Genomic DNA, 18,259 nt, shown 5'->3' with positions numbered 1-18,259 from the left:
AGTTCACACCCTTGGTTTGGTGGCCCACCGCTTGGTTTACTTGCGTTCAGAAGTCCTCTGACTGACCACCAGCTATACTGAAAGTGGTGCTGCAAACTACAAGGTTTCCACAGTGCTGTACATAATGATGACATGAACACCCATCTCACTGTAATCGCCAACATTGTGTCCAGTGTTCACAGCCCAGTGGAGAACGGTCAGCTTCCAGACCCAGCCAACTGGGCGGTTGCTGACGTGGTCAATTACTTTAAAGCGACAGGCTTCGAGGAGCAAGCCACGGCGTTCCAAGATCAGGTTGGACTCCCCGCCCCCAACCCCATCTCCCTTTTGTGTCTTGGGTGTCAATAGCAATGAAATCTACCTCCGCCTGACAGGAAATCGATGGCAAGTCGCTCCTCCTGATGACGCGTAATGACGTCCTGACGGGCCTGTCCATAAAGTTGGGCCCGGCGCTGAAGATCTACGAGTATCACGTGAAGCCGCTGCAAACCCAGCACCTGAAGAGCAACGCCTGTTAGCAGCTGGCCGCCCCACACCTCAGTGACAATCGACAATTCCAGAAGCAGTTGACAAAGACTTCTACGGCACCTTAAACACCATCACTTGGAATACCTTATAAAGGCCTGGACACCAAACACACTCAGATGGTCCCCCAGCAGGCACTAAACCTTAAAACAACGTTGAGAACTTGTTGAATTAGGTTCTGACCTTGAGCAACTCAAACCTAACGTTGAAACAACATGCTTTTAATCAATGTCAGGTTGTGACCTTTATTTGACATTGAATTTTAGTCATTTCCTAACCAACAATGTGGATCCAACATTGGACATCAGCATACAGCTTTTTTGCAACGTTGTTTTAAAATCAGTTTTAAAGGACAAGTACGTATAATCAACGTTGTTTCAATGTCCCATGGCTGCTGGGAATACTTTTCAGCTGTTCTTACTTCTGCTGATTTCAGTATTTTTATTTTATTTTTATTCTTCACCTTTTATTTAAGACAAAAAACGTGTTAGGAATCAGAAGTGTGAGTGTTTGTGGTTTTAAAAGGGGTATAGACATAAGAAGATATATATAATTGATGTATGGTGGCAAACACCATACCTGTTGGTTATGAGGACACAATGCACTATAAAATAGTGAGTCTCTTTGATCTTGAAGAGGAATTCCCATGGAAATGTAAAGATGTGTGTAACTATGATGTCTCTACCTGTGGTGCTTCAACATGCTGGCAAAAACAACTAATAGTGTGAATGGGCTTAATGTTTGTCTTTGTTATGACAGCATTTTTGAGCACCGAATTTATATACCGTTTGAATTTTGCAAACTGAATTTTTATGCTTCAAATTATGCTGACAATTTCATTGACTTATAATTTGTGAGCACAATGTGTGTGTGAAAATTGAGTGCAAATACATTTGGTGTATAAAATCTCCGTGCAGAAATATTTGTTGCTTCCAAAGCCGAGGTTTCCTGCCGGTAGATGAAGGCTGATGCAATCGACCCTGTCTCACAATTAGACAGTGAAGTGAGTTTTGAAGCAAGAAACGGTTCTGCAAGGATTTTTAATTTTTAATTTTACACTGAATCGATTTGCACTGAATCTTAAACACAGTATTTTAACAAATTGAAACTTTTCAACCTAAAATTATACTCATATCTTTTTCAATGAAATAGTCTGCATTATTTATGTGAAAAAATCAACTTAAAGGCAAAAAAAGCTTCTGAAATGAAGCCACAAATGAGCCTGTGTGTGAACTGTGTGCAACACTGGACTTGGAATATTTCAATCAACGACTCGCAATAAACGGTGCTCCTTTCTCACCAAAGAACAACGCCAGTTTATTGGTGCTCGCTAAGGAGATACAAAGACTTCAAATATTTGCGCCTTTTCATGGACTTTTTCCTGTATTTGTGCCTCAGAGTTTGGCTTGTGGTGTCCTGCGCACTGTCCCTGTGATGTTTCCTGACGGGTTGTCCAGGGCAAGAAGCACCTGCCGTCACAGGTAAAACATGTCAGGTCAGCAATTTCTCACACGTTTTCCACGTGGTTTACAGCAGCGTCGCAGAACTTGCCTCGTCTTTGTTCTCCAGGCCCAATTTGCTCATGTCGATGGTGAAGTAATGCTGGTTGGGCATGATGATCTCTATCTCCTCCACCTGGGGAACACACCAGAAGGACCCTGACTTTCTACCAAGGTAAGGATGATCACTGCTCTTTTTCAATCAGAATAATCAATTTCTCCAACAGTGGAACATGCTTTATCAGTATCGTACACTACAACACCTGCTCATTGGAGTAATATACATCCTGACTTCCTCATTTTGATTGAAAAAAAAATCAGCACAAATTGTACAAATTGGACAGGTGCCAGATCATGCTGGAAAATGAAATCCTCATCTCCATAGAGCTTTTCAACAGATACAGCTTCAATAGCCGTATTCCCATGGTCAAGCCACTCCTGAACTCTAGACAACGGTAGTTCCCTCAGTCAGCAATGGTTTGGGGAGCCATGTCAGCTGCTGGTTTTGGTCCACTTTGTTTCATCAAGTCCAGTATCAATGCAGCTGTGAACATGCTTCCATCTGTTGTAAAGTTTTATGGAGATGATGATTTTTAAGGGCTTTGAGCACAGAATAGAGCGACTACCATAGGCTCCATTGTAAGCGGACATTTGAAGGCATTTATTTAAAATTTGTAATGCATATATATATATATATATATATGATGATTGTGCATGATTTTTCTTAAAATTGTATTTAAAAAAAGTGTGGTTCCCCTTTAAACATGTCCTGCAGTACATCAGAGGTCTTGAACAGGGGGTCGTGAATTTGTTTTCATTTGATGTAACATTTTGGATTATTCCCTTGTGTTACATATTCGTCTTGGAAATGTTAATAATGTGGCGTATTAACTACAGTTCTTTTATAGGGCTTCACATATTGAACTGGGTCGATATATTTTGGCTGTGAAGTATGGACCTACCTCAGGAACCCTGTCCAGGACCAGAAGTTGAGTATCATAGAGGGTCTTCTGCACAGAGGGTGAGAACTCTCCACGGTCATAAGGGCCTGCGAACTTCTCGATAATGGAGTCTTTGATGCATTTCCTGTCAGGACAGATTGAAGATGGTCACGGAGACTGATTGTCACAGCAATGTGTGTGCGTGACTTGCCATGCCGCGTCAAAGTCTACACCCTGGGTGTTCTTGTAGAGCCACCTGGCACGCACGCTGCTACAGAAACACCTGTCCTTGGCGTCTTGCAGGGTGGTAAAGCGGTCACGGAAAAAACCCACAAAACCGGACTGAGTGGTTTTCAACAACTTCAGGTCCTTGACACCACTGTGAACCACCGGCACACCTGAGAAAGGTCCAGCCAGGTATGAATAATGAGCTACCACAGGAAGCACTGTTTTTTGCATTATTTTCAAAAATTTTCTTCCATCTAAAAAAACAGGATGTGGTATGTTTTGTGGTGGGATTATTTTTGTATTTCTTTTAGATATTTTTGTTTCTATTTATGAAAATAAAAACATGTGGTACGTACCGTTAAGATGTTGTTCCACGTCGCAGAAGCGAAAAGTTTCTGGACTGTAAATGAAGGCGTGGGCATGTTGGACCCCGTTCTGACAGAAGGAGACAATACAATGGAAAGACATTTTGTGTCACATATGACGGCATCTCATTGTTACACTATTTCGTGTAACGGCCTCTGGTGTCTCATATGACGGCTTCACGTGTCGCGCCATCTAATTGTTCCGCCATGTCATGTAACAGCGTCTGGTGTCATATGACAGCGTTTCATGTCATGCCATCTCATGTAACAGCGTCTTATGTCGCATATAACGGTGCCTCGTGTCACGCCATCTCATGTAACAGCGTCTCGTGACGCATATGACGGCGTCTCATGTCACACCATCTCATGTAACAGCGTCTCGCGTAACAGCATCTTGTGTCGCATATGACGGCGTCTCGTGTCACGCCATCTCATTGTTACGCCATCTCATGTAACAGCGTCTGGTGTCGCATTTGATGGCGTCTCGTATCACGCCATCTCATTGTTACGCCATCTCATGTAACAGCGTGTCGTGTAACAGCGTCTTGTATCTCATATGACGGCGTCTCTTGTCATGCCATCTTATTGTTACGCCATCTCGCGTAACAGCGTCTCGTGTCACGCATGTTCATTGTTACGCCATCTCATGTAACAGCGTCTGGTGTCACATATGACGGTGTCTCGTGTCACGCTAACTCATTGTTATGCCATCTCGCGTAACAGCATCTCGTGTCACACCATCTAATTGTTACACCATTTCGTGTAACAGCGGCTCGTGTCTCGTGTCACGCCATCTCATTGTTACACCATTTTGTGTAACAGCAGCTCATGTCACGCCATCTCATTGTTACACCATTTCGTGTAACAGCGGCTCGTGTCTCATATGACGGTCTTGTGTCACGCCATCTTATCGTTACGCCATCTCATGTAGCAGCGTCTTATGTCGCATATGAAGGCGCCTCGTGTCACTCCATCTCATGTAACAGCTTTTCGTGTAACAGCGTCTTGTGTCGCATATGACGGCGTCTCGTGTCACGCCATCTCATGTAACAGCGTCTCGTGTATGAGCGTCTCGTATAACAGCGTCTTGTGTCGCATATGAAGGCGTCTCGTGTCACGCCATTTCATTGTTACGCCATCTCATGTAACAGCGTCTGGTGTCGCATATGATGGCGTCTCGTGTCACGCCATCTCATGTAACAGCGTCTCGTGTAACAGCGTCTCGTGTAACAGGGTCTTTTGTCGCATATGACGGCGTCTTGTGTTACGCCATCTCGCGTAACAGCGTCTCGTGTTTCATATGGCGGCATCTCTTGTCACACCATCTCATTGATATGCCATCTCATGCAACAGCGTCTCATGTAACAGCGTCTCGTGGAACAGCGTCTCGTGTAACAGCGTCTTGTATCTCATATGACGGCGTCTCGTGTCATGCCATCTCATTGTTACACCATTTTCGTGTAACAGCGGCTCGTGTCTCATGACTGTGTCTCGTGTCATGCCATCTCATCGTTAGGCCATCTCGCGTAACAGCGTCTCGTGTCACGCCTGTTCATTGTTACGCCATCTGGTGTAACAGCGTTGCGTGTCACATATGACGGTGTCTCGTGTCACGCTATCTCATTGTTACGCCATCTCGCGTAACAGTGTCTTGTGTCACATATGACAGCATCTCGTGTCACGCCATCTAATTGTTACACCATTTCGTGTAACAGCGGCTCGTGTCTCGTGTCACGCCATCTCATTGTTACACCATTTCGCGTAACAGCGGCTCGTGTCAAGCCATCTAATTGTTACACAATTTCGTGTAACAGCGGCTTGTGTCACGCCATCTCATTGTTGCACCATTTCGTGTAACAGCGGCTCGTGTCTCATATGACGGTGTCTCGTGTCACGCCATCTCATTGTTACGCCATTTCGCGTAACAGCGTCTTGTGTCACATATGACAGCGTCTCATTTCACGCTGTCTCATTGTCACGCCATCTCGTGTAACAGCGTCTGGTGTAACAGCGTCTCGTGTCTCATATGATGGTGTCTTGTGTCATGGCATCTCATTGTTACGCAATCTCGTGCAGCAGCGTCTTGTGTAACAGCGTCTCGTGTCACATATGACGGCGTCTTGTGTCCTGCCATCTCATTGTTACGCCATCTCGCGTATCAGCGTCTGGTGTCACGCCATCCCATTGTTACGCTATCTTGTGTAACATCCTCTCGTGAAGCAGTGTCTTGTGTCTCATATGACAGTGTCTCGTGTCATGACGCCTCGTATCACAGCATCTCATGTCACTATATTTTGTGTCCGCCTGTAGCATCATTGCATGTAGCATCATGGAATGTAGCGTAATGGCATGTAGCATCATGGATTGTAGCGTAATGGAATGTAGCGTATTGGCATGTAGCATCATGGAATGTAGCGTAATGTCATGTAGCATCATGGAATGTAGCGTAATGGCATGTAGCATCATGGAATGTAGCATATTGGCATGTAGCATCATGGAATGTAGCGTAATGGCATGTAGCATCATGGAATGTAGCGTATTGGCATGTAGCATCATGGAATGTAGCGTAATGGCATGTAGCATCATGGAATGTAGCATATTGGCATGTAGCATCATGGAATGTAGCGTAATGGCATGTAGCATCATGGAATGTAGCATATTGGCATGTAGCATCATGGAATGTAGCATATTGGCATGTAGCATCATGGAATGTAGCGTAATGGCATGTAGCATCATGGAATGTAGCGTAATGGCATGTAGCATCATGGAATGTAGAGTAATAGCACCTCGTGTACTGCTGGTTTGTGCAATTATTTCTATGCCACAGAAGAATTTGTAGTCGGTTCGCTCAGCATGTCACTTTTCTTCTTTTCAGTTGGCTTTTGTGTTTTCAATCATGTTTCCTGATGGTAGTGCGTCAAGGAAAAGGGAAGTAAAAGTGAAGTTGAATTAGAGGTGGTAAAAGTCCCAAACACATGTTATGTCCGCTCCAAACTGCTGAAATGCATGAAGGATAAAGGATCTTCTGCTAAGGATGTGGCAGTGGTCTCAATATTGACAATATCCTGTCTCTCTCTCTTGTAAAGAATTATCTACTTTGTATAATTTGCGTGCTCCACCTCCATTCCTCTTACTACTCCTGAATCTATCCACCCTCAACACATCGTCTTGTTGAAGGACTTACAAAATATCCAATTATTCAAGCAGTTTTTTATTGTTTACCTCATATTACTGCATTAACCCAAATATAAGAATCTTTTATTTATATATATATATATATATATATATATATATATATATATATATATATACAGTTTTACACTATATTTTCTATTTTTATTCATTTATTTAGCCTTCATTTAACCAGGTAAAATCCCATTGAGAACAAAGATCTCTTTTCTAAGGGAGACCTGGCCAAGAGGGCATTAAAAACAGTAAACAACACATAAAACATACAATTTACAACATTAAAACTTGCTCACATAACACATGTGCATACAGACAAGGTAGACTGCAATCCTTTCACAGAAGCTTTAAACTCATTTAATGTAACAAGGGTTTGAAGTTGAAGATTCCATTGTAAGTTATTCCAAGCCTTCGCTGCTGAAAACCTAAATGCTTTTTTGCCCAGTTCAGTTCTTACTTTGGGGACGACAAATTGCAGAACATTCAATGAAGGAAGATTGTGACTTCCTTGTTTCTTTGTTTAGAGACAAGATAGATTAGATGGAGTGATACCCAGAACGGTTTTGTAGTTGAACACATACCAATGATTGCGGCGTTGAGTACATAAAGATGTCCGGTTAACCATTGAGTATAACACGCAATGGTGTGGAATTTGTGGAGACAAGCAGCAGTTGCATTCATGTACAACACATCTCCATAGTCAATAACCGGTAAATAGGTTGTTTCAACCAATTTCTGTTTCACAGTAAAAGAAAAGCAGGACTTGATTCTACAAACCCTGTTTCCATATGAGTTGGGAAATTGTGTTAGATGTAAATATAAACAGAATACAATGATTTGCAAATCATTTTCAAGCCATATTCAGTTGAATATGCTACAAAGACAACATATTCGATGTTCAAACTGATCATTTTTTGGTTGTCGCAAATCATTAACTTTAGAATTTGATGCCAGCAACATGTGACAAAAAAGTTGGAAAAGGTGGCAATAAATACTGATAAAGTTGAGGAATGCGCATCAAACACTTATTTGGAACATCCCACAGGTGTGCAGGCTAATTGGGAACAGGTGGGTGCCATGATTGGGTATAAAAGCAGCTTCCATGAAATGCTCAGTCATTCACAAACAAGGATGGGGTGAGGGTCACCACTTTGTAAGCAAATTGTCGAACAGTTTTAGAACAACATTTCTCAACCAGCTGTTGCAAGGAATTTAGGGATTTTACCATCTACGGTCCGTAAAATCATCAAAAAGTTCAGAGAATCTGGAGAAATCACTGCAAGTAAGCAATGATATTACAGACTTTTGATCCCTCAGGCGGTACTGCATCAAAAACTGACATCAGTGTGTACAGGATATCACCACATGGGCTCAGGAACACTTCATAAAACCACTGTCAGTAACTAAAGTTGGTCGCTACATCTGTAAGTGTAAATTAAAACTCCACTATGCGAAGCAAAACCCATTTATCAACAATATCCTGAAACGCTGCCTGTTTGGCTGGGCCCGAGCTCACATAAGATGGACTCATGCAAAGTGGAAAGGTGTTCTGTGGTCTGACAAGTATACATTTCAAATTATGTTTGGAAACAGAGGACGTGGTGTCCTCCGGAACAAAGAGGAAAATAACCATTTGGATTGTTATAGGCGCAAAGTTCAAAAGCCAGCATCCGTGATGGTATACGGGTTTATTAGTGCCAAGGCATGGGTAACTTACACATCTGTGAAGGCACCATTAATGCTGAATGGTCCATACAGGTTTTGGAGCAACATATGTTGTTATCCAAGCAACGTTATCATGGACGCCCCTGCTTATTTCAGCAAGACAAGTGTTACAACAGTATGGCTTCGTAAAAAAAGAGGGTACTTTCCTGGCCCGCCTGCAGTCCAGACATGTCTCCCATCAAATATGTGTGGCACATTATGAAAAGTACAATACGACAGCGGAGACCCCGGACTGTTGAAGGACTGAAGCTCTACATAAAACAAGAATGGGAAAGAATTCCACTTTCAAAGCGTCAACAATTAGTTTCCTCAGTTCCCAAACGTTTATTGAGTGTTGTTAAAAGAAAAGGTGATGTAACACAGTGGTGAACATGCCCTTTCCCAACTACTTGGGCACGTGTTGCAGCCATGAAATTCTAAGTAATTTTTTATTTTTAAAAAAATAAATAAATAAAGTTTATGAGTTTGAACATCAAATATGTTGTCTTTGTAGCATATTCAACTAAATATGGGTTGAAAAGGATTTGCAAATCATTGTATTCTGTTTATATTTACATCTAACACAATTTCCCAACTCATATGGAAATGAGGTTTGTACATCATTTGAAGAAAAAAAAAAACAGGATTTCAAAAACTCACAATACTGTGAAGAAATCAGGCCAAATGTGACAGGGCATGAATGTTTTAAACTGGGTGTCACACTACACTCATCTACACAGGTTGTCATTCAATTGCTTAACTTTGGTTCAAGTGTCTCAGTTAGGATCAATAGGGGGAAGAATTTGGCAAATGTCCAGAAGACCACCATTGAGACCCTCCATAGGATGCAAGTTCAACCCATATTCAATTGAATATGGGTTGAAAAGGATTTGCAAATCATTGTATTCCGTTTATATTTACATCTAACACAATTTCCCAACTCATATGGAAACGGGGTTTGTATAATAAAATCCCAGTAAAAAGTTTCTGGTTTTTTTTTAACAACATACTGAATGTGCTCCTTAAAACTCAAGTGGTCATCAATTAAAAATGCTAGATATTTAAAAGAAGATAATAACACAATTTGTTGCCCATTTCTTGTTAAAATGTTCTCACACACTTACAGTTTTTGATGTGGTAAAGAACATACACTTTGTTTTCTCTGCATTTAAAACCAGTTGAAGATAGCAAAGTTGTTCTTGTAGTCCGTCAAATGCACGATGTAGATATTTAAAGTCCTCAGCAGGAGTGGGTGTATACGACAGTATCATCAGCGTAGAAAATGGAAAGTTGAGTTCGGAATATATTGACCAAGATTATTTATATAAATATTGAATAATAAGGGGCCCAAGACAGACCCTTGAGGGACACTACTTTGCTACACAACAGCTAAGCACACAATAGCACACGAGCTACACATATGTAATAATGATTGAACAATAAAAGGTGACATTTGTTTATATAAAAAAGTATCAAATAATTATATTTGCATAGAAAGTCTCCAAGGCATAAGCGTATTAAAAAGTATCCAGTAACAAACGTGTCTGCATCATTCAACTTACTGCATCATGACATATTGTGACTAGGTGTCCCTAAAAAACAATGATTGCTCCAATTCAACTTAAAGACGGCATAAATTTATTCCAGACAATAATAAATAGGTTAGTGTTTTTCAGAGCTGCCATTGTTCTGTTTGACAAAGTGTTCTAACATTCTGTACTACACAATCATTCAAGTGTGTAGGACTCATGCTGATTTTGGGATTTATCAATATCCATATCAACCAATACTCAAGGCTGGAATATCGGTATCATATCGGAGGTGGAGAAGTTGTATTTCAAGAACTTTCGAGCCGTGAGAAAATTGACTTTAGATGTTGTGGCTCACTCTGGAACGTGTTGATGTTATTGGGCTGTCTAATGATTAACTTGTTAAATCAGATTAATCACATTTTGGACATTTGGATTTGTGCTGATTAATCACAGGCGTGGTAAAGAGTTACCAACCCCCAGGTAAAGGTAAAATAGCTTATATGCTGAGAATAAATTGGTGAAGTGAAGTGAATTATATTTATATAGCGCTTTTCTCAAGTGACTCAAAGCGCTTTACAAGGTGACACCCAATATCTAAGTTACATTTAAAGCAGTGTGGGTGGCACTGGGAGCAGGTGGGTAAAGTGTCTTGCCCAAGGACACAACGGCAGTAACTAGGATGGCACAAGCGGGAATCGAACCTGCAACCCTCAAGTTGCTGGCACGGCCACTCTACCAACCGAGCTATGCCGCCCCTATTGGGTGACAAATGGAAGTGTGTCCATAATTAACGCAATATTATGGTGATGAATCACACAAGTTAAGTTGACAAGTTGTCATCTGCTTCAAATTCACATCCGTTCCATTGACTTGGTGCACTTGAAAGGTGATTGAGGGATTGAGGTGTGTACCTTCTCAAGTCTTCTCCAGGGAACTTCCTCCATGTAGACCTTGGTCCTCAGCACATGGGTGAAGGCGGTCAGGAAGTGGTGACAAAGATCCAAACTGAACTGCTCAATGCTTTTTATCTGAACACAAAACAAGGACAGTACTGATGCTACTTGATTGTTATTATTGCCACCACAGTAAACATTACATGTTTCCCACTTGATTGTTATTTTTGCCACCAAAGTAAACAATACATACTTGATTGACATTACAAAATAATATTTGAACTGAATTTGACTAAATGGCTTCCAGGGTCAGGTATAAAAGTTGATGAAGTGTTTGTCATGATTGACTGCTGCTTTTCTTATAAAATCAGGGAAACATGCAAAACCGGCTTGTAGGTATGAAATAGCGTGTGTATATATATATATACACATATATATATATATATATATTAAATGTATACACACATATGTATATTATATATATATATATATATGCACACACACACATATATATATATTATATATGTATACACACATATATATGTATATATATATATATATATACATACATATATATACACACACATATATGTATTATATATATGTGTATATATATGTATATATACATATATATGTATATATATGTGTGTATATAAATATACATATATAATATATACACATATATGTATATTTGTATATCTACACACACATACACACACACATATATATATATAGATATACATATAGATATATATATATATATGTCTTGCTTGGATTATCCAGAGAATAGTGCTCGATACCGTGGTAGAGCGCAATATGTAGGTGTGGGAAAAATCCCAAGACTACTTCATCTCTACAGAACTGTTTCATGAGGGGTTCCCTCAATCATCAGGAGATTTTAATGGAAGCATTCACATCCAATGGTTTATATAGGGCACAGAGTGGGTGGGTGCAGGCAGGTGTAGGGGCGTGGTGATTGGCTCATGTGTTACCTAGGAGGTGTTTCCGTCTGTGGCGGCATGTTGAAATGATTTCACTGCGCTTGTTGAGGGATGACAGGTCTGGATGATATATAATAAACAGTTTCTCTTTTAAACAAAGGTTGCATCTTTTATTACCACTGTTGTAAGGTGTGCTGGATGCAAGAATTTGCCATGTTATTGAATAGTCAACATTATTGTCTTTGAGGTTCCAAATGTGCTTGGTGAGTTCTGTAGAATTCCGCAAGGTCTGGTTTCTAAAGGAGGCCTTGTGATTATTCCATCTTGTTTTAAACGCTCCTTCGGTTAATCCTACGTACGTGTCGGATGTGCTAATGTCCTTGCGTGTTACCTTTGTTTGGTAAACGACTGATGTTTGTAAGCACCCCCCGTTGAGAGGGCAATCAGGTTTCTTGCGACAGTTACATTCCTTATTGGTTTCAGAGTCGATTAGTCTGGGGGTGGGCAGTCCTTTTGCAATTGCTTTGTTGTGGTTTGAAATGATTTGTTGTATGTTATTCATACAGCTGTAGCTCAATTTAATGTTGTTCTTGTTAAATATTTTTCTTAGGGTGTTGCCCTTGGGGAAGTGTTTGTCGATCAGAGTGAGGAACTTGTGGCCGATGTTGGTTGAGATGTTTTTGCTGAATGGTACATCTGGTACAACTCCCCATTCAGTAAAAACGTCTCAAGCAATATCTGCCACAAGTTCCTCACTCTGACCGACAAACACTTCCCCAAATTTCTCCAGATTCTCTGAACATTTTGATGATTTTACGAAGCATAGATGGTGAAATCCCTAAAGTCCTTGCATTAGCTGGTTGGGAAATGTTGTTCTTAAACAATTTGCTCAGGCATTTGTTGACAAAGTGGTGACCCTCGCCCCATCCTTGTTAATAAATGACTGCGCATTTCATGGAAGCTGCTTTTATACTCAATCATGGCACCCACCTGTCCCCAATTAGCCTGTTCACCTGTGGGATGTTCCAAATAAGTGTTTGATGAGGATTCCTCAAATTTCTCACTCATTTTTGCCACTTGTGCCAGCTTTTTTGAAACATGTTGCGGGCATCAAATTCCAAATGAGCTATAATTTGCAAAAAAAGAATGAAGTTTCTCAGTGTGAACATTAAACACACTATATTGCCAAAAGTATTTGGCCACCTGCCTTGACTCACATATGAACTTAAAGGCCTACTGAAATGAGATGTTCTTATTTAAACGGGGATAGCAGGTCCATTCTATGTGTCATACTTGATCATTTCGCGTTATTGCCATATTTTTGCTGAAAGGATTTAGTAGAGAACATCGACGATAAAGTTCACAACTTTTGGTTGCTAAAAAAAAGCCTTGCCTGTACCGGAAGTAGCAGACGATGTGCGCGTGACGTCACGGGTTGTGGAGCTCCTCACATTTGAACATTGTTTACAGTCATGGCCACCAGCAGCTAGAGCGATTCGGACCGAGAAAGCGACGATTTCCCCATTAATTTGAGTCAGGATGAAAGATTAGTGGATGAGGAAAGTGAGAGTGAAGGACTAGAAAAAAAACTAGACGGCAGAGCGATTCAGATGTTATTAGACAAATTTACTAGGATAATTCTGGAAAATCCTTTGTCTGCTTATTGTGTTACTAGTGTTTTAGTGAGATTATATGGTCGTACCTGTACAACCTGAACGTCGGAGGGGTTTGGCCATGAGTGTGGGGACTGCCAGTGTCTCCAAGGGAAGCCACGTTTCTCGACGAGGCGAAGGCAGCCGATGCTTCCTCCACGTTGGAAGCATCCGACAGTCGGGGGCGGCCGGTGGGAGGAGGCAAGAGAGTCCGCAGCTGCCTCTTTGACAGGTGCAGGAGAAACGACGCAAGCTCTCCGCTCGTGTCTACGGTCAATGGGCGGCATGGTGTAGTGGGTAGAGCGGCCGTGCCAGAAACCTGAGGGTTGCAGGTTCGCTTCCCACCTATTGACATCAAAGTCGCTGCCGTTGTGTCCTTGGGCAGGACACTTCACCCTTTGCCCCCGGTGCCGCTCACACTGGTGAATGAATGATGAATGAATGATTGGTGGTGGTCGGAGGGGCCGTAGGCGCAAACTGGCAGCCACGCTTCCGTCAGTCTACCCCAGGGCAGCTGTGGCTACAGATGTAGCTTACCACCACCAGGTGTGAATGAATGATGGGTTCACACTTCTCTGTGAGCGCTTTGAGTATATAACAATGGAAAAGCGCGATATAAATCTAATCCATTATTATTATTATTATTATTATTACGGTAAGAGCCAAATTATTACCACCGTTTTCTCACCGAAACATGCCGGTTGACATGAGGTAGGGAACCATGTTCGCTTGACCGCTCTGTTCCATAGTAAAGCTTCACTGTCATCTTTCGGGAATGTAAACAAGGAAACACTGGCTGTGTTTGTGTTGCTAAAGGCGGCCGCAATACACCGCTTCCCACCTACATCTTTCTTCTTTGATGTCTCCATTATTAATTGAACACACTGCAAAAGATTCAGCAACACAGATGTCCATAATACTGTGGAATTATGCGATGAAAAGAGACGACTTATAGCTGTGAACGGTGCTGGACCAAAATATCCTCCACAATGCGTGATGTTACGCGCACGCGTCATCATACTGCGACGTTTTAGCATGGTACTTCCGCGCGAAATTTAAAATTGCAATTTAGTAAACTAAAGCGGCCGTATTGGCATGTGTTGCGATGTTAATATTTCATCATTGATATATAAACTATCAGACTGCGTGGTCGCTAGTAGTGGCTTTCAGAAGGCCTTTAAAGTGCCATTCCATTCCTAACCCATAGGGTTCAATATGATACCAGTCCACCTTTTGCAGCTATTACAGCTTCAACTCTTCAGGGATGGCTGTCCACAAGGTTGCGTAGTGAGTTTATAAGAATTTTTGACCGTTCTTCCAAAAGCGCATTGGTAAGGTCACACACTGATGTTGGTCAAGAAAGCCTGGCTCTCAGTCTCTGTTCTAAATCATCCCAAAGGTGTTCTATCGGGTTCAGGTGCAGGCCAGTCAAGTTCCTCTGTCATCCATGTCTTTATGGACCTTGCTTTGTGCACTAGGTGCACAGTCATGTTGGAGGAGGAAGAGGCAGGGCCCTGCTACAAACTGTTCCCACAAGGTTGGGAACATGGAGTTGTTCAAAATGTTTTGGTATCCTGGAGCATTCCAAGTTCCTTTCACTGGAACCAAGGAGCCAAGCCCAACTCCTGAAAAACAACCCTCCACCTCCACCTCTGTCAGTTTACGTGGCCTACCACTTGGTGGCTGAGTTGCTGTTGTTCCCAAACTCTTCATTTTTCTTTTAATAAAGCCGACAGTTGACTTTGGAATATTTAGGAGCGAGGAAGTTTCACGACTGGATTTCCTGCACAGGTGGCATCCTGTGACAGTTCCACGCTGGAAATCAATGTGCGTGGCCCATTTTTCACAAATGTTTGTAGAAACAGTCCCCATGCCTAAGTGCTTGATTCTATACACCGGTGGCAAGTGATTAGGACACTCAATCAATGTTTACTTATATAACCCTAAATCACTAGTGTCTCAAAGGGCTGCACAAACCACAACGACATCCTCGGTAGGCCCACATAAGGGCAAGGAAAACTCACACCCAGTGGGACGTCGGTGACAATAATGACTATGAGAACCTTAGAGAGGAGGAAAGCAATGGATGTCGAGCGGGTCTAACATGATACTGTGAAAGTTCAATCCATAATGGATCCAACACAGTCGCAAGAGTCCAGTCCAAAGCGGATCCAACACAGCAGCGAGAGTCCCGTTCACTGCGGAGCCAGCAGGAAACCATCCCAAGTGGAGGCGGATCAGCAGCGCAGAGATGTCCCCGGCCGATACACAGACGAGCAGTACATGGCCACCGGATCGGACCGGACCCCCTCCACAAGGGAGAGTGGGACATAGGAGAAAAAGAAAAGAAACGGCCGATCAACTGGTCTAAAAAGGAGGTCTATTTAAAGGCTAGAGTATACAAATGAGTTTTAAGGTGAGACTTAAATGCTTCTACTGAGGTGGCATCTCGAACTTTTACCGGGAGGGCATTCCAGAGTACTGGAGCCCGAAATGAAAACGCTCTATAGCCCACAGACACCTGATTCTTATTATTTGAATGGGTGTGTCAAGCTTGTCCCTGACAGTCTGGTCTACGTCTTAGTTTTTCCTCTGCATTTGTCTTTGTTTCCTGTCTTTAGTTCCTGTCAGCACTCTTATTTTGGTTCTGTGTCCTCTTTGTCTCCCAGAGTGCTGTGTCCCCTCAGCTGTGGCTGATTGGCACCTGGCCACACCTGGTGTCAATCAGCCAGCCACTATTTGAACCTGTTTTGTCCTCCAGTCAGAGGCTGGATTGTTGTCGTGTCGATGTCACCACTACCTGTCTTGTCGCTTGTAGCTTTGTCTACTTCTGTTCACTCTGCTCATGCCATAGTTCCGTCGTGTCACAGTAAGTGTTTCTGTTCTTTGCGAAGTTTGTTATCTGCCTCGTACGCACCTTTTGTTGGTACCATTTTGGTTTGTTCTTGTTTTAGTGTTTAATTAAATCATGTTTTCTTACTGGATCATGGATCCATGATGGATCCAGTGAGCCATGGAATCATGGATCACTGGATCGGTTCGCAGCCGAGTGTGAAGCGACCGGAATGAGAATCAGCACCTCCAAGTCCGAGTCCATGGTTCTCGCCCGGAAAAGGGTGGAATGCCATCTCCGGGTTGGGGAGGAGACCCTGCCCCAAGTGGAGGAGTTCAAGTACCTAGGAGTCTTGTTCACGAGTGGGGGAAGAGTGGATCGTGAGATCGACAGGCGGATCGGTGCGGCGTCTTCAGTAATGCGGACGTTGTACCGATCCGTTGTGGTGAAGAAGGAGCTGAGCCGGAAGGCAAAGCTCTCAATTTACCAGTCGATCTACGTTCCCATCCTCACCTATGGTCATGAGCTTTGGGTCATGACCGAAAGGATAAGATCACGGTTACAAGCGGCCCAAATGAGTTTCCTCCGCCGTGTGGCAGGTCTCTCCCTTAGAGATAGGGTGAGAAGCTCTGCCATCCGGGAGGAACTCAAAGTAAAGCCGCTGCTCCTCCACATGGAGAGGAGCCAGATGAGGTGGTTCGGGCATCTGGTCAGGATGCCACCCGAACGCCTCCCTAGGGAGGTGTTTAGGGCACGTCCAACCGGTAGGAGGCCACGGGGAAGACCCAGGACACGTTGGGAAGACTATGTCTCCCGGCTGGCCTGGGAACGCCTCGGGATCCCCCGGGAAGAGCTGGACGAAGTGGCTGGGGAGAGGGAAGTCTGGGTTTCCCTGCTTAGGCTGTTGCCCCCGCGACCCGACCTCGGATAAGCGGAAGAAGATGGATGGATGTTTTCTTACAAAATGCCTGCCTCTTGGGGTTCGTCACCCACAAACTCTGACAGGGTGGCCAAATTATTTTGACAATATTGTGTATCTTGTCTTTGAAGTCTATTTAATTGAATATAAGTTGAAAAGGATTTGCAAATCATTGTATTCTGTTTGTATTTACCATTTACACAACGTTTAAACTTCACTGCTTTTGGGGTTTGTATTTACTGTACTATAATGCACTCATTTCTGTGATGAATGACATGAGTTAGCTCCGACCGCCAGAATAAAAGCATGGAAGAATAACGACACCAGTTGACCTGTAGCATGGGGGAGTTTGATGACCTCACGTGTAGTTTGCGGTGTGGTGCAAGCGTGCGACCCACCCCCTTGATCTTGGCCAGCGCATGGACAGTGTTCTTGATGGTGTCCGTGGGGATGATGTCAGAGTTGTCTCCACTTAAATAGTCTTTGCGGGACTTGAGTGTCAGCTCCACATCCACCTTGACCTCCACGATGCTATGATGGCCCCCATGCCTCCTGATGCTCAACACCTTCACGCTGTTCTTGCCGTAGCCAGTTCGCACAAACTCCGCCTTTGGGAGAGAAGAGCAGATATTTTGGCGTGCACATGATCCTCCTAGCTTGTGTTCCTGCCCAGGGTGCACATCTGGTCAGATGACCCAAAGTTGTTTGCGGCGAACACAAAGTGGATATAAGCGGCTAGCAAAGCCATAGCGTCATGTTGTTGCGAGAGAGAAGTCATGTTGCAGTCGTCGGGCGTGTCGCCACAGAAAAGTGCCGAATGAGGACACTTTGAAGCACCTGGCTGGTAAATAGTCCTTCTCGTGAAAAGGTTGTCTGGTCAATTCTTACCTGAGCGGGAGCAGTTGCCATTTTGTGTTCAGTCGCTTCTTCAGCAAGAAGGTGACAAGACTGGTCGAGGGGGTTTGGTGGAGAGGGAGGTTCTCCCTATGCCCAGGGGCCATTGGAGCAGTGCTGGAACACCTCCACCTCTGGCTGCCATCT

At 43.1% G+C, this 18,259-nt stretch overlaps 3 protein-coding genes across 3 annotated transcripts in view; 2 read left to right on the top strand and 1 right to left on the bottom strand.

The window, feature by feature from the left end:
* Positions 1 to 1,836, top strand: part of samd13 (sterile alpha motif domain containing 13) — an 18,312-nt gene extending 16,476 nt beyond the window's left edge. The window contains exons 4-5 of the mRNA XM_061883033.1: positions 174 to 294; positions 375 to 1,836. Of these exons, the coding sequence (XP_061739017.1) occupies positions 174 to 294; positions 375 to 518 (265 nt within the window). The 3' untranslated portion in view covers positions 519 to 1,836. The remainder of the gene's footprint in view (positions 1 to 173; positions 295 to 374) is intronic.
* Positions 1,805 to 18,259, bottom strand: uox (urate oxidase). The gene is made up of 8 exons (XM_061883032.1): positions 18,107 to 18,259; positions 17,617 to 17,826; positions 10,892 to 11,008; positions 3,550 to 3,628; positions 3,177 to 3,363; positions 2,987 to 3,110; positions 2,077 to 2,160; positions 1,805 to 1,994 (listed from the first exon to the last, which is right to left on the bottom strand). The coding sequence occupies exons 1-8, from the start codon at positions 18,125 to 18,127 to the stop codon at positions 1,920 to 1,922; spliced, it is 897 nt and encodes a 298-aa protein (XP_061739016.1). The 5' UTR covers positions 18,128 to 18,259; the 3' UTR covers positions 1,805 to 1,919.
* dnase2b (deoxyribonuclease II beta) overlaps positions 17,406 to 18,259 on the top strand; it is a 31,456-nt gene continuing 30,602 nt past the window's right edge. The window contains exon 1 of the mRNA XM_061883031.1: positions 17,406 to 18,062. The gene's annotated coding sequence lies outside the window, so the exon portion shown is untranslated. The remainder of the gene's footprint in view (positions 18,063 to 18,259) is intronic.

The sequence above is a fragment of the Nerophis ophidion genome, linkage group LG22 (genome assembly GCF_033978795.1).
Source record: "Nerophis ophidion isolate RoL-2023_Sa linkage group LG22, RoL_Noph_v1.0, whole genome shotgun sequence".
NCBI lineage: Eukaryota > Metazoa > Chordata > Actinopteri > Syngnathiformes > Syngnathidae > Nerophis > Nerophis ophidion.
This window is presented reverse-complemented; position numbering and strand designations above follow the sequence as displayed.

Coding starts and splice junctions, on each gene's coding strand:
- uox (XM_061883032.1), bottom strand. CDS start 18,127: ATGGCAACTGCTCCCGCTCAG. Junction 11,009..17,616: donor CGCTGGCCAAGATCAAGGGG/GTGGGTCGCACG, acceptor TTTTGTGTTCAG/ATAAAAAGCATTGAGCAGTT. Junction 2,161..2,986: donor TCCTGGACAGGGTTCCTGAG/GTAGGTCCATAC, acceptor TGTGTTCCCCAG/GTGGAGGAGATAGAGATCAT.